At 35.2% G+C, this 25,099-nt stretch overlaps 1 protein-coding gene across 1 annotated transcript; it reads left to right on the top strand.

Moving 5' to 3' along the window:
* The first annotated feature begins 6,030 nt into the window (after positions 1-6,030).
* LOC116647196 (actin-related protein T1-like) lies at positions 6,031-7,164 on the top strand. Its single transcript, XM_032428380.1, has one exon. The coding sequence runs from the start codon at positions 6,031-6,033 to the stop codon at positions 7,162-7,164; it is 1,134 nt and encodes a 377-aa protein (XP_032284271.1).
* Positions 7,165-25,099: the final 17,935 nt, after the last annotated feature.

The raw sequence follows: 25,099 nt of genomic DNA on the forward strand, positions 1-25,099 counted from the left end.
GACCTGAGCTGAAGGCAGACGCTTAACGACTGAGCCACCCAGGCGCCCGAGATAATCATGATTTTTATTCATTTAATTAATGTGTTATTCCACATTGATTCATATATGTTGAACTATCCTTGTATCTCAGGGTGAAATTTTGCTTGATCATGGTGTATGATCTTTTTAATGTCCTGTTGAATTCAGTTTACTAGAATTTGGTTGAAAAATTTTGCTTCTATGTTCATCAGAGATATTGGCTTGAATTTTTTTTCTTTTGGTGTCTGCTTGGCTTTGTTATTAACATACTTCTGGCCTTATTCAATGAGTTTAGAAGTGTTCAGTTCAGAGGTGCATGGGTGTCTCAGTTGGTTAAGTGTTGGACTCCTGATTTTGGCTCAGGTCACGATCTCAGGGTCATAAGATTGAGCCCTGTGTTGGGCTCCATGCTCAGCATGGAGTCTGCTTGAGATTCTCTCTGTCCTCTCCCTCTGCACCTCCCCCCACTCACTCTTTCTCTGTGTCTAAAATAAATTTTAAAAAATTTAAAAAAAAGAAGTGTTCTGTTCAATTTTTTAAAACAAGCTTGCAAGACAGTGGCATTAACTCTTTGAATGCTTGGTAGAATTCACCAGTGAAGCCATCTGGTGTTGGTGTTTTCCTTGTTGGGAGTATACCTTCAAGGATTCAGTCTTGGTAAGTGATATGTTTGTAGGAACTAATACATTTCTTCTAGATTTTCCGATTTGCTGACAAAAACTTCATGGTAAAAAAAAAAAAAAACAACTTCATGGTATTTTCTTGATTCTTTGTATTTCTTCAGATTAGCTGGAATTTTTCCTCTTTAATTTCTAATTTTATTTATTTGAGTCTTCTCCTTTTCTCTTAATCTAGCTGAAGGTCTTTTTTAAATTTTTTTTTCAAAAACCAACCTTATTTTCATTGATCTTTTATATTGTTTTTGTATATTCTATTTTGTTTATTTCTGCACTAATTTTATATTCTTTTTCTGCTAACTTTAGGTTTATTTTGTTCTTATTTTTCTAGTTACTTGCAGTGTAAAGCGAGGTGTTTTTTTTTTTTTTTGAGATATTTCTTCTTTCTAAATGTAGACATTTATCACCATAAATGGCCCTTTTAGTACTGCTTTTGATGCATCCTATAAGTCTTGGTGTGTTGTGTTTTCATCTTTGTCTCAAGATATGTTTTTACTTCTTATTTGATTTTTTTTTCTTTGCCCTATTGATTGCTCAGGAGTGTGTTTGTCTTAATTTGTTCAGAATTCTATCACAAAAGTAACATAGATTGAATGGATTATAAACAACAGAAATTTATTTCTCACAGTTCTGGAGGCTGGGAAGTCCAATATTAAGGCATCAGCAGAATCAGTGTCTGGCAAGGACCTGCTTCTTGGTTCATAGATGGTTGTCTTCTCACTGTATTATCACATGGCATAAGGGGCAAGGGAACTCTCTGAAGTCTCTTTTTAAAGGGCACTAATCCTTTTTGGTTTTTTGTTTCTTAAAATAAATAAAAGACATTCAAGTCGGCAAGGAGGAAGTCAAACTTTCACTATTTGCAGACGATATTGTACTCTATGTAGAAAACCCGAAAGACTCCACCAAAAATTGCTAGAACTGACACACAAATTCAGTAGTCACAGGATACAAGATCAGCACACAGAAATCTGTTGCATTTCTATACACTAATAATGAAGCAGCAGAAAGAAATCAAGGAATCAATCCCATTTACAATTGCACCAAAACCCAACAGATAACCTAGAAATAAACCTAACCAAAGAGGTAAAAGATTTGTCCTCTGAAAACTATAGGACACTTCTGAAATAAATTGAAGATGACACAAAGAAATGGAAAAATATTCCATGCTCATGAACTGGAAGAACAAATATTGTTAAATTGTCTATACTACCCAAAATAATCACACACTTGATACAATCCCTATCAAAATACCACCAGCATTTTTCACAGAACTAGAACAAACAATCCTAAAATTTGTATGCAACCACAAAAGACTCTGAATAGTGAAAGCAATCTTGAAAAAGAAAAGCAAACCTGGAGGCATCACAATTCCAAACTTCAAATTATATTACAAAACTGTAGTCATCAAGACAGTGTGGCACTAGCACAAAAATGGACACATGGATCAATGGAACAGAAGAGTAAACCCAGAAATGGAACCACAACTATATGATCAACTAATCTTTGACAAAGCAGGGAAGAATATCTAATAGGAAAAAGGCAGCCTCTTCAACAAATGGTGTCGGGAAAACTGCGCAGCAACATGCAAAAAATAAAGCTGGATCACTTTCTAACACTACACACAAAAAATAAATTCAAAATGGTTGAAAGACCTAAATGTGAGACAGGAAACCATCAAAATCCTAGAGGAGAACACAGGCAGCAACCTCTTTGACGTTGGCCATAGCAACTTCTTCCAGATATGTCTCCAAAGGCAAGGGAAATAAAAGTAAAAATGAACTATTGTAACATCATCAAGATAAGAAGCTTCTGCACAGTGAGGGAAACAATCAGCAAAACTAAAAGGCAACCTATGGAATGGGAGAAGATATTTGCAAGTGACATATCTGATAAAGGGTTAGTATCCAAAATCTATAAAGAATTTATCAAACTCAACACCCAAAAAACAAATAATCCAGTCAAGAAATGGGCAGAAAACATGTTGCTCTGAAGTTTTGTGCATATATATTTATAATTGTTTCATATTCCTCATTAATTGACCCTTCTGTTATTATGTTCTGACCTTTTTTGTGTCTTGTGACAATTTTTGACTTAAAATCTATATTGTCTGATATATGCATAGCCCCCTGCTCTCTTTTGGTTACCTTTTGCATGGAATGTTTTTTTCTATCTCTTCACTTTCAGTCTATATGTATCCTTAAAACTAAAGTGAGTCCCTTGTAGACACCATATAATTGGGTCTTGCTTTTTCATCTATTTTGCCAATTTGGGGAATTAATCCTTTTATATTTGAAGTAATTTTGATTTAATAAACTATTTTGTTTATTGGTTTCTGTCTGTATTATATTTATTTTGTTATTTTCTTTCTTGCTTATTGTCCTATTTTGTTATCTGATGGTTAAAGGATCCGCAGAGCAGAAATGGGACATTGTTTTTCAATGGGTATAAAGTCACAGTATTACAAGATGAATAGGTTCTAGAAATCTGTTGCACAATATTGTGCCTGTAGTTAACAATCATTCATGCACTTAAGAACTGTTAAAAGGGTAGATCTCATGCTAAGTGTTTTTTTCTCTAAAGAGTTTATTTATTTATTTGAGAGAGAGAGAGAGAGAGAGAGAGAGAGAAAGCACAAGCAGGGGAACCAGCAGAGGGAGCTGCAGAAGGAGAGGTAGAAGCAGGCTCCCCACTGAGCAGGGATCCCCATGTGAGGCTCGATCCCAGGACCCCGGATCATGACCTGAGCCAAAGGCAGATGCTTACCCAACTGAGCCACCAGGTGCCCATCATGCTAAGTGTTTTTAGCACACACACACAACAAGAGGACACAAGAAATCTTTTGGATGTGATGGATATATTTATTACCTTGATTGTGAATGGTGCCACAGGTGTATGCTTGTGTTCAAACTCATCAAAATGTATACATTATATATTTGCAATTTTGGCGGGGAATGGGTGGCTCAGTTGGTTAAATGTCCAACTCTTGATTTTGGCTCAGGTCATATCTCAGGGTTGTGAGAATGAGCCCCATGTCTGGTTCCATGCTGGATGTGGATCCTGCTTAAGATTCTCTCTCTCGGGCACCCAGGTGGCTCAGTCATTAAGCATCTGCCTTCAGCTCAGGTCATGATCCCAGGGTCCTGGGATCGAGTCCCACATCGGGCTCCCTGCTCCGTGGGAAGCTTGCTTCTCCCTCTCCCACTCCCCCTGCTTGTGTTCCTGCTCTCGCTATCTCTGTCTCTGTCAAATAAATAAATAAAATCTTTAAAAAAAAGAAGATTCTCTCTTTCCCTCTGCTTCTGCCCTTCCCTTCCTGCTCATGCTCTCTCTCTTTAAAAAAAGAAACCCATATATATATATATATATATTTAAAAATTTTGGTATATTAAGTATACCTCAAAAAAGCTGGGAAAAGAAAGAGTTGATGTTTGTATTAAGGTTTTCCAGAGAAATAAAACTAATAGAATAGATAGATGATTGATAGATAGATGATAGATAGATAGATAGATAGATAGATAGATAGATGATAGATAGATAGATGATAGAGATAGAGATAGATAGATTTATTATGGGGGATTGCTCATGCAGTTATGGAAACTGAGAAGTCCTATAAATTGCCATGTGTATCCTGGAGACTAAGGAAAGCTGGTAGTATAGTTCTAGTCCAAACCAAAATAACTGAGAACCAGGGGAATCAATGGTGAAAGTTCTGGTCTAAGTTTAAAGGCCCAAGAGACAAGAGTAGCCATTTTCATTGTCCATTGGCAGGAGATGGGTGTCCCAGAGACATCCATTTCCAGAAAGTAAAATTGCTCTTCCTTTGCCTTTTTGTTCTATTCAGAGCCTTCAACAGTTTGAATGGTGCCCACTTGCATTGGTGAGGCAATTTTCCTTACTTTATCAACTCAAATGCTAATCTCTACTAGAAATATCTTCAGGGATACACTCAGAAATAATGTTGTACAAGCTATCTGGGCATTCCTTAGCCAAATCAAGTTAACATAAATTTAACCATCACAATGTTACTGTCTGTTTCTTTTTTTAATGTCTGTTAATATTTGCTTTATGTATTTTGGTGCTCCTATGTTGGGTACATAGATATTTATAATTGGTATATCCCCTTGTTGGATTGATCCCTTCATCATTATATATATACTTCTTTGTCTCTTGCTACAGTCTTTGTTTTAAAGTCTATTTTGTCTGATATAAGTATTACTACACCAGCAAAAAGCCAGTTCTTTTAAAAAGTTCAAAGAAGTAGAGAGAATATTACTACTGACATTACGTAGATACATGAGGATTATAAATAAATACTTTGAACAATGGTATGTTGTAAGATAGGTAAATAAAATGTATTATATCCAAACAGTGGAAGAACCTTGAAGACAATATGGTAAATTAATTAAGTCAGACACAAAAGGACTCATTACATGCCTCCATTTATATGAAAAAGGCAGAAGAAATTTATAGAGACATAATATATATTAATGGTGTTTAAGTCCCAGGAGGACAGTCTAAAGAGGGTGATAGCTGAAGGATACAAGGTTTCTTTTTGAGGTAAATAAAATATTCTAAACTTGACTTTGGTAACATTTGCACATATCAGTGAATATACTGAAAATATGGGAATGTACCCAAAAATGGGTGAATGTATTATTTGTGAAATTTATCTCAAAAAAAGCTGTTAAAAACAAAAAACATGTATGGGAGGTAATAAAAGATAGTTTTCTGAGCTCTTCTGAAACTGGATTAAGGGCATCCTCATTCTAGTCTCAACCTGTGTCTTGTGGTTAGTTCCTCCCCTTAACAAAGGTAAGGGTATTTTTTTTTTTTGTCATTCCCCCCCTCAAATAACTTAGCTGTGCATAGAAGCCAGTTTTCTGGAAGAAGCCCACAGTTGGGCTACTTCACTTGGTTCTAAGGCTAAGCCTTTGCTTCAGGTTCATAGACATAAGCTGTCCATGGGTATGGTTTGCCTTCCTCTTTTTCATGTTTCTCCAAGCTAGGAGTATTGGTGGCTCAGAGACCCCACCCCTTAAAATCCCTTTGTTGCTCTCTGAGAATAATTGTTGCCTTGGCTAGATTGTTACATAGGGGGGCAATCATCACTGAAATTGCCACAGCAGGCCCTGCACTGCCTGAAAGGGGACAAAATTCATGGGTTGAAGACGGGGTATTCTGGGGGACTGGGGACAGTCTGCTAGCTCCTCCTGAGTGTCAACTTGAGAACTTTGGAATCCTGTGGTTTTAAAACTTCCAGAAGTGCCTGTTATCATACAAAGTGGCAAAGTGTTTTTTATTTTGTTGGAGTTCAGAAGAGCATGCTGTGGATATGTTTAACCCGTATGTATTAGATATTCCAGCTGTAATTTTTGACAACGGATCAGGACTCTGCAAAGCAGGCCTTTCTGGAGAGATTGGACCCCGTCATGTCATCAGTTCTGTCGTGGGACATCCTAAATTCAACATGCCATTATCAGAAGCCACTAAGAAAAAGTACCTTGTGGGAGAAAAAGCCCTATACAAATACGACGCCTTGCATTTGCACTACCCCATTGAGCGTGGACTAGTAACAGGATGGGATGACATGGAGAAACTCTGGAAGTATCTTTTTGAGTGGGAGCTAGGAGTAAAACCCTGTCAACAACCTGTGCTCATGACTGAGCCCTCCTTGAACCCAAGGGAGACTCGAGAGAAAATGGCAGAAGTGATGTTTGAGACCTTCAATGTGCCTGCTTTCTACCTGTCCAATCATGCAGTGGTAGCACTATATGCCTCTGCCTCTGTCACGGGATTAGTGGTGGACAGTGGGGATGGGGTCACTTGCACTGTCCCTATCTTTGAGGGTTACTCCCTGCCTCATGCTGTTACCAAGCTCTACGTGGCAGGAAGGGACATCACAGAGCACCTCACTCGGCTCCTCCTTGCTAGTGGAAGTAACTTCCCTTGCATACTCAATAAGGCCTTAGTGGGTGACATCAAAGAGAAGCTGTGTTATGTGGCCTTGGAGCCAGAGAAAGAGCTATGTAAGAGGCCAGAAGAGGTTCTGAGAGAATACAGACTGCCAGATGGGAATGTTATCTACATTGGAGACCAGCTGCATCAGGTGCCTGAAATTCTTTTTGCACCTGACCAGCTGGGTATCCACAACCCAGGACTCTCCAAAATGGTGTCCAGCAGCATTATGAAGTGTGACACTGATATCCAAAATAATCTTTTTGCAGAAATTGTGCTGTCTGGGGGCACCACTCTTTTCCCTGGGCTTGAGGAAAGACTTATGAAAGAACTGGAACAGTTGGCTTCCAGAGGAACTCCCATCAAGATCACAGCTTCTCCTGATAGATGTTTCTCTGCATGGATAGGTGCATCCATTGTGACCTCTCTGAGCAGTTTCAAGCAGATGTGGATCACTTCTGCCGATTTCATGGAGTTTGGGACATATGTTGTTCAGAGAAGATGCTTTTAAGGAGTCCAGAGCACAAGGGCCTGCTTGAAGTGTCAGATCACAGGAGCACTTGTGGAAGGTGACATCTTCCTTTGGGCTTTGGCATGGTGTTTGATAAAATTGATAAGACATTTTCGTTTCAGTTCATTTTTGGTGGCAGCAGAGTAATTTCTGATCCAGGTAATGAATCATTTTAAATGGTTCTATTCTACCTTTTCTGTCTCATGGACATTGTTAGTTGTTTTCTCCAGAGAAATCTTTTGTTTATTTGTTGTGGTTGTGTCTACTTACAGGGTTTATAGTTAAAGCAGGTGCTTGAGACTCATGCCCAGATGCTTGACTCAGTGGGATCCCTAGGGCCTTCATTTTAATCAAGTATCTTGGATATTTTTGACAGATCTAGTGCTAAAGTAAGACAAAAATCACCAGAGAAAGTGTGAGAAGTGGAGGGGAATTAAGTAAAAGAAATGTTATCCTGCTGTTAGGGCTCAACAGACCCTTTCACTCAATTGGATCCTTTATTAGGAAAATAGGGTTCTCTGCTGTTATCAGAGGTTAGGCAGCTAAATAAGATGAAGCTGTTTTTCTTGGCAAAGTGGAGAAATGTGAACAGAAATCACTATTTGATTAAGGTTCTCTAAGCTCAAGGCCCCTACTCCCAGTTGGAGTATTAAGAATCAACACCTCTACTCTTTGTTTTTAATTTCAAAGATATTTATAGCCTCATTTAGTTAGGGGTAAAATAATGAAAATATTTAATGGTAATCAATAAATAAATTATTAAATAAATTATGTCTACATGATTTTTTCTCATTAATTTAGTGTTATTTTTCCAAAATACTGTTGGGAGACAGAGGGAAAATTCAGAGAAGTCTCTGTAATGCAAACTGTTTATTTGGTAAACAAAACAGTGACACTTTCTCACATATATGTCTATGCACATTTGTATGTACATGTATAAATGAATATTTGTATGTGATTATAAGTACTTGGACAAAAGTACAGAAGGGTACATACCATTGAGTTTACATAGGTTGGTGGAACAGAATAAAATGAGAAGTAATACAGGTGAAAAGAACAGGATGGAGAACAAATCACAAAGAGGTATTCCAAAAATTTCAGCCTGAATGAAATAAAACTGTTAGTCTAAAAAAAAATTCTATTTTGCACATATCTTTTGAACTCTGTCTTCAGGGCTGTCACATTGCTGGCTTGAATATAGCCATGAAAATTATTGAATGAGATAAATCACTATAAATCAGGTATTTTAGTTTTTAGATTTATTTGAGAGACTGGCTTAATAACATACTTCTGTTTACAGATAACAGAACCACAGTGGAACCAGAAGATAGTGGAATACCACCTTCAAAGAGCTAGGGAAGCATTACTGTCTATCTAGAATTACATACCCAGGAAAACCATTCCAAGAAAGATGGTAAAATAAAGATTTTCCCAACAATAATGAAAGTGTCTACTGCCAATAGATCATCACTATGTAAGACTGTTGAATCACAGACCTGTACCTCTGAAACAAATAATACATTATATGTTAAAAAAAAAAAAAAGAAGAAGAAGATAGCAGGAAGGGAAAAATGAAGGGGGGAGATCAGAGGGGGAGTTGAACCATGAGAGACTATGGACTCTGAGAAACAAACTGAGGGTTCTAGAGGGGAGGGGGGTGGGGGGATGGATTAGCTTGGAGATGGGTATTAAAGAGGGCACGTACTGAATGGAGCACTGGGTGTTATACGCAAACAATGAATCATGGAACACTACATCAAAAACTAATGATGTAATGTATGGTGATTAACATAACATAATAAAATTTTAAAAATTTAAAAAAATTTATAAAAAAAAGATCATCACTAAAGGGAAATTTATATGATTAATTGAGGACATATAGAAATCCCAGAATAAGATATATATGGTATAAAAAGAAACAATGAACATTTAAAAATGGTGTAACTAGAGGTAAATTTTAAAATACTGACTGCATTAATTTATAGTATTATCATAATACAAAGGATGAAAACTCTGTAATGCTAAAGGACTAAATCATGAAAACTGATTTGACTTAAAAAGCTTTGAATATATTTGCATTCATCAAAAAGAGAAATATTAATTAAATTTAGAATATGTATGTTGAAACTGAATAAACTCTGCAAAAAACCTTAAAAAATAACCAAAAAACCCCACTAAATAACAACTGCAATTGGAAATACTAAAAGGCACTACTAAAAAAAGTATCAAAGACAAAATTTTAATGAAAATTATAAACTGATTAAAAATGAATGAAGGGCACCTGGTGGCTCAGTTGGTTAAATGTCCGACTCTTGATTTTGGCTCAGGTCATGATCATGTGAGATTGAGCCCCACATTGGGCTTTACACTGGGCTTGGAGCCTGCTTAAGATTCTCTCTGTCCCTTTCCCTCTGCCCTTCCCCCCACTCAAAAAATGGATGAGAACCAAATATTAGAGATTAAGGGGTGGAATGCAGCTAATGCTGGAATTAGAAATGTATAGTCTTAAATGTTTAAGTAAAAAGAAAGGGTGAATATCAAAGAGTTAAATGTCTAGTTTATGAAAAAACAAATAGAATAAACCCTCAAAATAGGAGGAAGGAATTTAAAAAATAAGAAATCAGAAATTAATGAAATTTTGTCATCTGCAACAACATGGTTGAGCCTAGAAGGTATAATGCTAAGTGAAATAAGTCAGTAAGAGAAAGACAAATACCACCACATGATTTCACTCATATGTGGAATTTAATAAACAAAACAAATGAACAAAGGAAAAAAGAGACCAAAAAAAACCAGACTCTTAAATACAGAGAACAAACTGGTGATTGCCAGAGTGGAGGTGGGTGGGGAATGTGTAAAATAAATAAAGGGGATAGAGAGTACACTTTTCTTGATAAGCACTGAGAAAGGTATTGAATTGTTGAATCATTATATTGTACACCTGAAATTAATATAACACTGTATTTAATTGCACTTGAATAAATAAATAGAAAAAATGAGATATAAAACAAGAACAAAATAAAGAGAATGAAGAAAGATTTGATTCTTTATAAAGACAAAATAAACAGATATACTAATGAAATTATTGATCCAATTTATAATAAACAAGTTTAAAATTGTGAAGAATTAAAAGTGGTCATAAATGCTAATGAAGAAAAAAATTAAACAATAACCATATTATGAATAATATTACACTTAATTCCACAAATGTAAATTTACCTAAACTATATCTTAAAAATATATATCCTTATCTAGTATAAAAATTACATAATCTTTTTAAAATCTTGACATAAATTAAACATTAAGTGTAGATATTTTTCCAGGTAAGTTCAATCATTTAAAAATTCCATTTTTATTCATATTCTTTAGTAGTATAGAAAAAACATCAAACTTTTACTAATTTTATGAGTACAATATAGCTTTTAAATTATACAAACCATGGGCAATATAAGAAAGACAAATTCAGATCAACCTCACTTATAAACATAGATGCAAATTTCATAAGCAAAATATTAACATACTAAATTCATCAATGTATGAAAAGTTCATTTTAAGATCAACTTTGGTTTATTTCAGAAGTGCAAGGTTGGTATACCATTTATAAATCTGTGGATATAATTCACTACATCTCAACAGATGGAAAAATTAGAACATTTAAGTTAATATTCATTCATCCTAAATATATTATCCAAGGCAAAAGAAATATCATTACCATAAAATGGTCAATATTATTCAAAAACATACATCAAACATATTGCAAAAATGTGAAATATCAAAATATGTTTTAACATGAAATAATCAGACTCCCACTACAAGCAAATTTTAGTATTATACTAAAAGTACTGGGTAGTTAATTAAATAAGACACAGTAATGACAAGAGGTGTAATAAGTAGAAATAAACAAATTGTAATTTTCAGATATGATAGGATATTCTCCAGAAGCCTAAAAATATTAATAAAAATATTAGAATTGGGATGATTTATCATTTTTCAATACAAAATAAACATACCAAAGTCAATTGTATTTCTATTGGTAACACTGAAAGCTTAAATTTAGAAACATTATTTAAAATAGCAGTAAAGAGGGGCGCCTGGGTGGCTCAGTCGTTAAGCGTCTGCCTTCGGCTCAGGTCATGATCCCAGGGTCCTGGGATGGAGCCCCGCATCGGGCTCCCTGCTCCGCGGGAAGCCTGCTTCTCCCTCCCCCACTCCCCCTGCTTGTGTTCCCTCTCTCGCTGTGTCTTTCTCTGTCAAATAAATAAATAAAATCTTTAAAAAAAAAAAATAAAATAAAATAAAATAAAATAGCAGTAAAGAATTTAAGATTCCTAGAAATGGGAGTAGAAGATCTTTATGTAAAAAACCTTTATGTAGAAGATCTTTATGAAGAAAAGGTTTTTAGATTTTTTTTGCAAATAATTAAAGAAAACTTAGAGAAATGGAAAAACTGTTCATGCTCATCAATAGAAACATTTTAAATAATAAAGTTGACATTTTTCTATACAATTGTTTATAGATTCAATAAATTTCAGTAATAATCCCAGTGAAGTTGTAAGACATAACTACATTATTCTAACATTTATACTTAAGATCAAAGAGCCAGGAATATTTAAGATGGCCCAGAAATAAAACCAGGTAGGGAAATTTGATATAAGATATTAAGAGGTATTGCAATTATGACCATGATGTAATAATTCAACAATATGCAAATAGATATATATGATAGTAAACTGAATCCAGAAACAAATAGACATACTTGAAACCTGATAGTACTGAATTGTAGATTATGTGATTGTTGAGTAGTTAACTTTATGGAAAAGCAATAAACAAAAATGTGTATGTCACAGCATACACAGAGATATGAAGGGATGTGGAGAGGGATGAGGGAAAGGACAGAAAAAAGGTGGGAGGGGAAAAGAGGGGGAGAGCCATGAGGAGAGGGACAGAGAAGGAACAGAAAAATAGAGGTGTGGAGGGAGAGATGAAAAGAGAGGTGGAAAAGGAAGAGGGAGATTATAGAAGAATCAAGAACTCAATGTGGAAGATAATATTTACAATTTTAGATAACAGAAGGATGTCTTTTTTGAGAGTAGGATTATTTTTATCACCATATATATTCATTTTTATTTATTTTTCATTTGAAATATAGACATACAATGTTCTATTAGTTTCAGCTGTACAACATATTGATTCTACAATTCTATACATTATTCTGCTCACCATGATAACTATGGTTACCATCTATCACAAACAATGTTATTACAATATTATTGAATATATTCCCTATACTGTACTTTTTATCACTGTGATTTATTTATTTTATAACTGGAAGTTTGTACCTCTTAATCACCTTTATCTATTTTGCCCATCTTTCCACCCACCTCCCCTCTGGCAACCACCAGTTTGTTCTCTGTATTTAAGAGTCTTTTTGTTTATTCTGTTTTTTAGATTCCATATATAAGTGAAATCATATAGTATTTGTCTTTGATTTATTTTACTCAGCATAATACCATCTATGGTCAATCCATGTTGTTGCAAATGGCAAGGCTTCATTCTCTTTTATTATTGAGTAATATTCCATCATATATATGCATATCTATATCTATAAATATAGCTATATCTATCTGTCTGTCACATCTTTATCCATTTATCTATCAATGGATATCTGGGCTGCTTCCATATCTTGGCTATTGTAAAGAATGCTGCAATATACATATGGGTGCATAACCAGCAAGAAAATTGAAGCAGTAATTAAAAATTTCCCAACAAACAAGAGTCTAGGGCCAGATGGATTCCCAGGGGGATTCTACTAAACATTTAAAGAAGAATTAGTACCTATTCTTTTGAAACTGTTCCAAAAAATAGAAATGGAAGGAAAACTTCCAAACTCATTCTATGAGGCTACATTACCTTGATCCCAAAACTGAACAAAGACCCCACCAAATGGGAGAATTACAGACCAATATCCCTGATGAACATGGATGCCAAAATTCTCACCAACATCCTAACCAATGGGATCCAACAGTACATTAAAAGGATTATTCACCACAAAAAAGTTGGATTTATTCCCGGGCTGCAAGAGTGGTTCAACATCCGCAAATCAATCAATGTGATACATCACATTAATAAAAGAAAGGACAAGAACCATATAATCCTCTCAATTGATGCATAAAAAGCATTTGACAAAATACAACATCCTTTCCTCATTAAAACTCTTCAGAGTGTAGGGACAGAAGGAACATACCTCAATATCATAAAAGGCATATATGAAAAGCCCACAGCAAGTATCATCCTCAATGGGGGAAAAGCAGAGCTTTTCCCCTAAGGTCAGGAACATGGCAGGGATGTCCATTCTCACCACTGTTATTCAACATAGTACTAGAAGTCCTAGCCTCAGCAATCAGACAACAAAACAAAATGAAAGTCATTCAAATTGGCAAAGAAGTTAAACTCTCACTCTTCACAGATGACATGATACTTTATGTGGAAAACCCAAAAGAATCCACCCCAAAATTGCTAAAACTCATACAGCAGTTCAGCAATGTGGCAGGATACAAAATGCACAGAAATCAGTTGCATTTCTTTACACTAACAATGAAACAGAAAAAAAGAGAAATCAAGGAATCGATCCCATTTACAATTGTACCAAAAACCATAAGATACCTGGGAATGAACTTAACCAAAGAGGTAAAGGTAAAATATTAAACAGAGTGTAAAGGGCAAATTAAAACTTTGTAGTATAACTTCTGATGGGTATCTAATTTTTAAGTTCTCTATATTGATATTCTGCACTATTATTCTGATTCATCACTGGAGTTTAACTTTTACAGGTTGTTGTCAGTTATTACTGTGGAGATTTTGGGGATGAATCCCCAAGGGACATTTATTAGTCTGAAAGTAGCTGGTCTCGAGATGTTGAAAGATGACTTGCAAAGGAGTGGGACAAAGGCCTTGAAAATGACACTTCTTTGGGGGCAAACAATACCTAGACATATTTGTGGAAATGTAAGCATTCCTAGAAATAAATGGGAAGAGAAAATTGTTAAAAATCTAGACTTTTAATGACAGGAAAGTCTTTTTAAGTTAGTGTGATGTTAGATACTACATAACCTTTATTTAGTGCTCACAATGCGTTTTACTAAATTCTTTTCTTGCAGTATGGCATTTAATTAAGCAATACTGTAAGTTACTCATTATTTTTATTTCCTAGGTGACAATGTTTGTCTAAGAACATGAACTTAGTTAATGACACTTCCAGATTCAAACTCTGAGCCTTCTTCTAGAGATTTAATGTCTAAGTTTATTGTCTTTAAAGACTTGTGCATTTTGTTTCATTTGACACTTATTGAAAAAAAAATAAACAATTTAGAACCAAATGCTTAAAACAAAGTCCAGACACATGTCCCTACAAAGCATCACCATACAGTGGTGTGACAGACCCAGATTATCCAAGCTAGACTTGCAAAGATACAATTTCTTGAACCATACTGGTTATAAGTAACTACCAGTTCTTAAATAAATGTAGTAAACTTATTGTAAAAATATAATTGTAAAAATGGCCCCGATTTTTCACCCATCACTCTGTTCAGGCCTTTTCCAATGCGACTTATAAGCTTTTCCTTTCAAGAGTTGATGTCTCTGTTTCTTTGTATCTGGGTCATTCTTGTAACTTGTGCCGACCTAAATAAAGAGGTAAATAGAGGCAAGCTCAAACTTGTAAAAAAAAGATTTACTTGGGATTAGAAGAGGAATTGCAATTGGGGACATGCAAACTCTGTAGCAAGCTACAGGTGAGTCCATTAAGGGTTTGGGGTACACTATATTTATGGGCAGGGAACGTAAAGAGGGAAGAGTTCAGTTAGAGTCTGTTAAAGTAAAAAAACAAATGGAGACCATCTTTGAAAATTTCCCAAGCAGACAAAACCAGTCCAGTCAATTCAACTTATTTTTTGAGACCACCTGACCTGGGTCATTTTTTGTTCATGCCTCTGGAAACCACAAGCAAAACTGCCCAAGGTTGATATGAGGCAGATCCTGACCAACTCCCATTTAAGAAAATTCCAATATTATTAGTTTATTGCAAATTAGGCATTTATAGGACATCAATCTCTTCAATTTTATTTTCCTGAGAACATATGCCTGCGATTTTCTATTTTCTATCATGCAGTTTCATTCTAAATTGAAATTCTTTCACACTTGTGACAAGGACTCTCTCTTTGACTAAACTCTAGTCAGGCTCCTCTGAGCCCAACTAGGACCCATCATTGTGCATGTCTACAAGTCCAGTTTTAACAGGAATTGCATCAAGTAGGTCTAGCCGGAATATTCTAATTTCAGTATCTAATTACTTTCCTCTTCCCACCCCCTATCCCCTATAAGAGATGTGATCACTCTGGCCTACCTTAAGAAAGAATCCTGTTTGGTGAGTTTAGTAATAATTACCTACCATCATAGTAACTTTTTGTCCACTGATCCCCCTCCCACAACTCCAATCCTTGGCTATAAATCCTCATTTTTCCTTGTTATATTCAAAGTTGAGCCCAATCTCTCTCCCCTACTGCAAAAGCACATTTCATTAGTCTCTATACCTATCACAATAGTCCTGAATAAAGTCAGTCTTACCATTTAACAGTGTCATGAATAATTTTTCTTCTACATTTGATTTGACCAACAGATACAGCAGAAATAAAAGTGTGCCAATTCTAATCCTAAATCTTAAGAGGCCTTATGTACTGCCACTTTCTTTCAAAAATGTATCACCATCATGGTAACAAGTCCTGCCTAGCCCGTTGGTGGTATGTGAGAGACACATGTAGTGTGATCTCAATGGTCATGAGAAAGAACTGATCTGAAGGAATCACAATACCAACTTTGAAGATATACTACAAAGCTGTAGTAATCAAAATAATACAGTACTGACAAAAATAGATGCATAGATCAATAGAACAGAATAGAAATCTTAGAAATAAACCTACGATGGCATGGTCAATTAATCTATGACAAAGGAGGCAAGAATATACAATGGGGAAAATCTCTTCAATAAATGGTGCTGGGAATACTGGACAACTACATGTAAAATAATGAAACTGGACCACTTTATGACACCTACACAAAAACAAACTCAAAATGGATTAAGGACCTAAATGTGAGATCTGAAATTATAAAAATCCTAGAAGAGAACACAGGCAATAATTTCACTGACATCAGTGGTATGTATCAACATTTTTCTGGATATGTCTCCTTAAGGCAAGGGAAATAAAAGCAAAAATAAACTATTGGGACTACATCATAATAAAGTGCTTTTGCACAGCAAAGGAAACCCTCAACAAAACAGAAAGACAACTTACTGAATGGGAGAAGGTACTTGCAAATGATATATCCAATAAGGGTTAATACCCAAAATATATAAAGTACTGGGGCGCCTGGGTGGCTCAGTCATTAAGCGTCTGCCTTTGCCTCAGGTCATGGTCCCAGGGTCCTGGGATCGAGCCCCACAACAGGCTCTCTGCTCGGCAGGAAGCCTGCTTCTCCCTCTCCCACTCCCCCCTGCTTGTGTTCTCTCTCTCGCTATGTCTCTGTCTGTCAAATAAATAAATAAATAAATAAATAAAATATTTTAAAATCTTTAATATATATATGTATGTATATATATATATAAAGTACTTATATAACTCAACACCAAAAAATATCTGATTTAAAAATGGGCAAGACAACTGAATAGACATTTTTTCCAAAGAAGACATACAGATGGCCAACAAACACATGAAAAGATGCTCAGCATCACTAATCATCACAGAAATTCAAATCAAAACCTCAATGAGCTATCACCTTACACCTGTTTGAATGACTAAAATGAAAATGACAAGAAATAACAAGTGTTGGCAAGTATGTTGGTGGGACTATAAATTGGTTCAGCCATTGTGGAAACCAGTATGGAGGTTCTTCAAAAATTAAAAAAAGAAATGCCATATGACTCAATAATTCCACTGTTGGATATTTACCCAAGAAAACTAAAACACTATTTTGAAAAGATATATGACTCCTATGTTTATTGCAGCATTAGTTACAATATCCAAGATATGGAAGCAACCTAAGTCTCCACAATAGATGAATAGATGTGGTATATATACACAATAGAAAGATGTGGTATATATACACAATAGAATATTATGCAGCCATAAATCAGGATGAGATTGTGCCATTTGAGGCAACATGGATGGACCTAGAGATTATTATGCCAAGTAAAATCAGTCAGACTGAGAAAGATAAATACCATAAGATTCCACTTATGAGTGGAATCTAAAAACCAATGAATAAACAAACAAAAAGCAGAATCAAACCTATAAATACAGAGAACAAACTAATGGTTGCCAGTGGGGAGAGTGGTGGGGGGTTGAACAAAATGTGTGAAGGGGAGATGACACACAATATGGGACATCTCATATGCTTATTTACCATCTGTATATTCTCTTTAGTGAGGAATCTGTTAAGACCTTTGGCACATTTTTTATCACATTGTTTTCTTATTGTTGAGTTTTTATGAATTCTTTGTCTATTTTGGGGAAACAATATTTTATCAGATGTGTTTCTGCAAATATTTTTTCTCAGTCTGTGGCTTGTCTTACATTTTCTTATTTTATTTTATTTTATTTTATTTTTTTTAAAGATTTTATTTATTTATTTGACAGAGAGAGACATAGCGAGAGAGGGAACACAAGCAGGAGGAGTAGGAGAGGGAGAAGCAGGCTTCCCCGCGGAGCAGGGAGCCCGATGTGGGGCTCGATCCCAGGGTCCTGGGATCACGACCTGAGCCGAAGGCAGACGCTTAACGACTGAGCCACCCAGGCGCCCCTCTTACATTTTCTTGACACTGTTTTTTCATGGATCAGTAGTTATTCATTTTAATGAAGTCCAGCTTATGAATTATTTCATTCATGAATTGAGTTTTTATTGTTGTATCAAAAAGTTACACTATATTAAGTCATCTAGGCTTTATCCTATATTATATTTTAGGAATTTTATATTTTTGTGTTTTATATTTAGATATATGATCCATTTTGAGTTAATTTTTGTAAAGTGTGTAAAGAATGTATGTAGATTCACTTTCTTGCATGTATATATCCAATTCTTCTAGAATCATTTGTTGAAAAGAGTTTTCTCCATTAAATTACTTCTGCTCCTTTGTCAAAGTTGGTTATATTTATGTGGGTCTATTTATAGGCCCTCTGTTCTATTCCATTGATTTATCTTTCTGTTCTTTTGTCAACATCACTGTCTTAATTATTATAGCTTTATAGTAATCCTTTAATTCAGATAGTGTCAGTCCTCCAACCCTTGTTCTTCTCCAATATTTTTTTTGGCTATTCTTGGTCTTTTGCCTCTCCATATAAATTTTAGAATAAGATTATTGATATACACAAAATAACATGCTGGGATTTTGACTGAGATTGCACTGAATCTGTAGATCAATTTGGGTAGAACTGACATCTTGACAACATCGAACCTTTCTATCTATAAACATAGAATATTTCTCCTTTATTTAGTTCTTTGATTTCATTCATCAGAGTTTTGTAGTTTTCCTCATGTAGATCTAGTATATATATACAATTTCATTTTTGGGATGTTAATGAAAATGGCATTGTGTTTTTAATTACAAATTGCACATGTTCATTATTGGTACATAGGGAAGCATTTGGCTTTTGTATATTAACTTTGTATCTTGCAATCTTATCAAAATTGCTTTAGTTCCAGGACTTTTTTGGTCCATTCTGTGAGATTTTCTACATAGATGACCATGTCATCTGCAAACAAAGACAGTTTTATTTTTTTCTAACTTTCCAATCTGCCTATCTTACATTTCCTTTTCTTCTATTCTTGAATTATCTAGAACTTCCAGTACAATGTTGAAAAGGAGTAGGAAAAGGGACATCTTTCAACTTTCTTACCATCAGGTATGATGTTAGCTGTAGGTAGATGCTTTTATCAACTTGAAGAAGTTCCCTTTTATTCCTAACATTGACATGGCATATTTTTCTCCATTTATTTACTTTTAACCTTATGCCTTTGTATTAAAGTGGGTTTCCTGTAGATGATGCTTAAGTGGATCTTGCTTTCTAATCTAGTCTGACATATTTATCTTGTAATTCGTGCATTTAGATGATTAACATGCAAAATAATTATTGCTATAGTTAGATTAAAATATATTTTTGTTTTCTACTTATTGCCCTGTTCTTTATCCCTATTTTTGTCTTCCATCCTTTTCTATTTTGTGATTTTTTTTTTTTTTAAGATTTTATTTATTTATTTGAGACAGAGAATGAGAGAGAGAGCACATGAGAGGGGGGAGGGTCAGAGGGAGAAGCAGGCTCCCTGCCGAGCAGGGAGCCCGATGCGGGACTCGATCCAGGGACTCCAGGATCATGACCTGAGCCGAAGGCAGTCGCTTAACCAACTGAGCCACCCAGGCGCCCTCTATTTTGTGATTTTAATTGAGCTTTTTTTTAAATAATTTGCCTACCAGTTATGCTCCTTCTATTTTCAACCTTTTTTTAGTGGTAGCCCTAGATTTTGCAGTATACATTTACAACAGATCCAAATAAACCTCCAAATAACATTATACTACTTCACAGGTAGTATGGGTACCTTATAATAAAATATACCTATATCCTCCTTCCCATATCTTGTAACATCACTGTCACTCACTTCACTTATATATAACATATAGAAGTATTTATGTATATATGCATAAGCATACATCATTAAATATATTATTGTTATTTTTATTTTTAACAAACTATCATTTGTTAAACATTGAAGAAAAAGAAAAAGTTTTACTTTACCCTCACTTATTTCTTCTTTGATGTTCTTCCTGTCTATATGAAAACATGATTTTCTGATCTATATAATTTTTTTCTAACTCAAAACACTTCATTTAACATTTCTTGAAATACAGCTCTACTAGCAACAAAATACTTCGATTTTTGTTTGAGAAAGTTTTTATTTTCCCTTCACTTTTGAAGGATAATTTCACAGGGCACAGAATTCTAGGTTGGTGGGTTTTTTCCCCCCTCTCAACACTTTAAATACTTCATTACACTATTTTCTTGCTTGCATTATTTTTGAGAAATCATGTGTAACTCTTATCTTTGTTTCTCTCTCAGTAAGGCATTTTTGTTCTGGCTTATTTCAGGATTTTTTCTTAATCTTTGACTTTTTGAAGTTTGAAATTGGTATGCCTTGGTGTAGTTTTGTTGTTGTTGTTGGTGGTGGTGTTTTGGTGGTGGTGGGGAGGCATTTATCCTGTTTGATATTACCTGAGCTTTCTGGATCTGTGGTTTGACATCTGACCTTAACTTGGGAAAATTCTGTCATTATTGTTACAGATATTACTTCTGTTGCTTTCTCTCTTTCTTCTCCTTCTGGCATTCCTATTACATATATGTTATACTTTTTGTATGTGTCCCACAGCCTTTGGATATTCTGTTCTATATTTTTTTTACAGTCTTTGTTCTTTCTGCTTTACAGTTTTGAGGTTTCTATTGATATATCCTCAAGCTCAGAGATTTTACCTCAGTCTATTAATATGCCTGCCAAAGGCTATTCTTCATTTCTGTTACAATGTTTTTGATCTCTGTTGGGGGGGTTTCTTTCTTAGGATTTCTGCCTACATTACCCATCTGTTCTTGCATGCTATTTACTTTATTTGTTAGAACACTTAGCATGTTAATAAGACTTGTTTTATACTCCCAGTCTGATAATTCTAACATCCTGCCATTTCTGCTTCTGATGCATGCTTTATCTCTTTGAACCGTGTCGTTTTTTATTATGCCTTATGTTTTCTTTTTCTTGATAATCTGATATGATGTAATGGCTAAAAGGAACTGTTGTAAATAGACCTTTTGGAATGTCATGGTAAAGTGTGAGGGGAAGGGAAGAATTCTATAGTCTTGTGATTAGTTCTGTCTTTTAGTACACCTATGCCTCTGGTCTGTCAACTTCCCAAGTGTTTCTCAGTTTTTTTCTCCTCCTTTTGGTGATGCAGGATGCTTATAGGGAGCTGTAGCTGAATATTTATTTTCTCCCATGTGGAAGTCTAGGGCTGACTGGAGTTGGTTATTTCCCTTCCCCAGATCAGATAGATTCTGATAATACTCCAGCAGGTTAGAATCTGGTTAACTAATTTTTCCTGATGATAGGCCTTGCTAAGAAGAATAGAGTGCTCTGAAGCATTCCAAAATGGTTCCTTTTTCCTTCCCCTCCTACCGAAAGCACAAGAGGGTTTTTCTCTGACATTTCTCTGATATGGAAGTTCCCCTATGATCCTGATCCTGTCCCCCTGGAGGTTTTCCTATCAGAGTTGTCCTCATTGAGTCTCTAGCATTCTATCAATTGCCGTTCAGGTTTTTCTACTCTATCACTGGTTTCTGTGGCAGTTTCTGCTCTTCAGTCTCTGCTTTGGTGAGCTATGATTCCCTGTATTCTCCTGTCTGTCTCTCCAGTCTTGGGGGTGGTGGTTTTTCCTGTGTCTTCCCCTCTCTTATGGATCCAAAGAAGAGTCGATTTTTAGCCTGTGTGGCTTTTTACTTGGAATGGAGTTGTAACTTGCAAGATCCTTACATGTGGAACTGGAAACTAAAAGTGCACAATGATTTTTATAGTTACTTAATTTTGAAAATTCCTGAATATGTTTTATTCTTGCATATCTGTATTTTGTATTGACATATGAGCTCTGAAAATTTCTATAATATGAAAATGGTCTATACTTTTTTTTTTAAGATTTTATTTATTTATTTGACAGAGAGAGACACAGCGAGAGAGGGGAACACAAGCAGGGGGAGTGGGAGAGGGAGAAGCAGGCTTCCCGCCGAGCAGGGAGCCCGATGCGGGGCTCGATCCCAGGACTCTGGGATCACGACCTGAGCCGAAGGCAGACGCTTAACGACTGAGCCACCCAGGCGCCCAGAAAATGGTCTATACTTTTATGATGCCTTTTTTTTTTAAATTTTTATTTATTTATTTGAAGAGAGAGACACAGTGAGAGAGGGAACACAAGCAGGGGGAGTGGCAGAGGGAGAAGCAGGCTTCCTGCCGAGCAGGGAGCCCGATGCGGGGCATGATCCCAGGACCCTGGGATCATGAACTGAGCCGAAGGCAGACGCTTAATGACTGAGCCACCCAGGCACCCCTATGATGCCTTTATTTCCAGGTGAAAGAAAGCAGCTCAAGACAATTTATGCACTAAGGACAGTTTATTGACTCATATAACTGAAAATTCAGAGTAGGAATTTCTTTAGGCAAAGCCTAACTAAGAGTTCCCACAACATCAGGAAGGATCCAGTTTCTCACCATCTCTTTTTTCTTATTATTTTCAGTCAAAATTTTTCATCAGCTTCAACCTGCGTTTTTCCCCAAATGTGGCTCCATATGTGACTCCTGATTCTTCCCTTTAGGTATAATAATGGCTACAGCAATTCTGGAATTTATATTATCATACCATATAATCCAAGAAGGATGAGAATAAGACTTTTCTAGTTGTTGTAGAAATGAAAGGGAACTTCTCTTTTTAGGAATCTCTAAAAAAGTTTTGTCTTCTTTCCCTGAATCTTATTGTATTATATGTCTTCTCTGAGCTCATCACCATGACCAGAGAAGTGGAATGCATTGATCAGCATACCACAAGGTTGAAATGGGAAGTCTTTTTTCTTTTTTTTTTTTTTAATTTTATTATGTTATGTTAGTCACCATACAATACATCATTGGTTTTTGATGTGGTGATCCACGATCCACTGTTTTCATATAACACCCAGTGCTCCATGAAGTACGTGCCCTCCTTAATACCCAATACCCGGCTAACCAATCCCCCTCCCCCCTCCCCTCTAAAACCCTGTTTGTTTCTCAGAGTCCATAGTCTCTCATGGAAGTCTTTTTTCTTAAAGCCAAATCTGTGTTGTTACCATAAAAATGGGAATGGTTGCTGACCAGCCGAAAGAACAAATGACCACTATACCAAAAATTCTTAATTTAACTTGAATATTAATTATTTTCCTTTTGAATACTAATTTCATGTTGATTCTGGTTATTCAAACACTAATCTAGGTACTGCTGTAAAGGGATTTTTCAGATTGAACTAAGTTTTCTAATCAACCAATATTAAAATAAGATTAACCTAGAATATCTCAATGGGCCTAATGTAATCACTGTTAAAGTGATATATATATATATATATATATATATCCTGGCACTTGTCAAAGATGGCAAGGAGGATTTTTTTCTAATATTCCTGAAGTAAGTGTCGGCACTATTGCAATAATGGAGAGAGATTGACCTTAACTCCAAATACTGTGAAAACATCTGGAGATTTATAGCCAAAGACCAAAGTAAGGGGGGGGGTCAGTGGATGGAAAATTACTGAGAGAACTTTGGTTAGATGTCAAAGGTAGAGGGATTCTTCCTAATGTGGCTTAATAGGATTCTTGTTAAAAACAGGCCAATGATTTAGATATGGGGGGAGGGGCATTCTTGATATACTGGCTTAACAGGATTCTTTGCTACAAATGCATTCAGTGGGCCAAAGTTTAGACCTAGTACCGAAGAAAACTCAAAGGAGCCTGACTAAAGTTTGGTCAAGGAGGGAGTCTTTGTCATCACATAGGCCCTTAAATGCAGAAGAGAAAGGAAGAAAAATCAGTCATATTGTAGAAGATATGAAGCAGAGAAGAGATAAGGCAGAAGAGAGGTCAGTAAGATTCTAAGAATGGGAAGGACTTCACCTTCTGTTTCTGGCTTTAAATATCTAGAAAAGGGGCAATGAGCCAAGGAAGCTGAGAAGGACCTCCAGCAAGGAAATAGTGACTTCAGTCCCATAACCACAAAGAAATTGAATTCTGCCAACAACCTTAATGAGTTGAAAGTGGACTCATTTCCCTAATCTCCAGAAAGGAAAACAAGGCTGCCAACATCTTGATTTTGGCTTTCTGAGACTTGGAGCAGAGAATCAAGCTGAGCCCACCAGGCTTCTGACATACAGAATTGTGAGATAATAAATTTGTGTTGTTTTAAACCTCAAAGTTGATGGTAATTTGTTGCTGAAGTGATAGATAACTGATGTAACATTCTCATCAAAAATAAAATCATTGAATTGCATATTCTAAATGGATTAATTAAATGGCATGTGAATTATATATCAATAAAGCTATAAAAAAGCCCTCTTGTCTCACATCCTCCTTGCACTGGGTGATAGAACTGTAATTATTGCAAATCTAATAGATGAAAATTGTTACTTCAAATTCCCTGACTTCTGATTAGGTTAAATACCTTTTCATATGTAATAGCAATTAGCCTTTCCTCTTTTGTGAGCTTAATATTTTTATTATTGCTATATTTTTTATTGTTTGATTTTTTCCCATGTGTCAATTGTATTAGCTTTGTATTTAATTTAATCATTCAGTGAAGTCACTGAAGTCACCATTACTGACATATATATTGCAAATATCTTCTTCAGTCTATCATTTTTTTCAATTGTTTTCATATCTTCATATGTTTTCAATTGTTTCAAACTTATACTGTTTGTTATTTTCAAATTAAAGATTTTTAATAAATACTTAACTATGTCCTTCCCATTTTGTCTTTGTTTTCTGATATTAATAAAATTGCATCCATCCTTCAGTTACAAAATGTTTATAAAATTCATTTAATTTTTTCATTTCATTATACAATTAGTTCACTTATTATAAATGACTGAAAATAAGTGTTTATCAATAAACTTCCATATATTGCATTATTTTCTATTTCACAAAATTTAATTTTGATAACATTTATTTTTATATGCTATGAATGTATAACTATTTTTCTTGAGGGACATGTCAATTATGTTAGTACAACTTATTAAATAATTTTTTCCAAATGAATTAAAATATATTTGCCATATATGATATTT

This window comes from Phoca vitulina, unplaced genomic scaffold (genome assembly GCF_004348235.1).
Source record: "Phoca vitulina isolate PV1807 unplaced genomic scaffold, GSC_HSeal_1.0 scaffold39, whole genome shotgun sequence".
Classification (NCBI taxonomy): domain Eukaryota; kingdom Metazoa; phylum Chordata; class Mammalia; order Carnivora; family Phocidae; genus Phoca; species Phoca vitulina.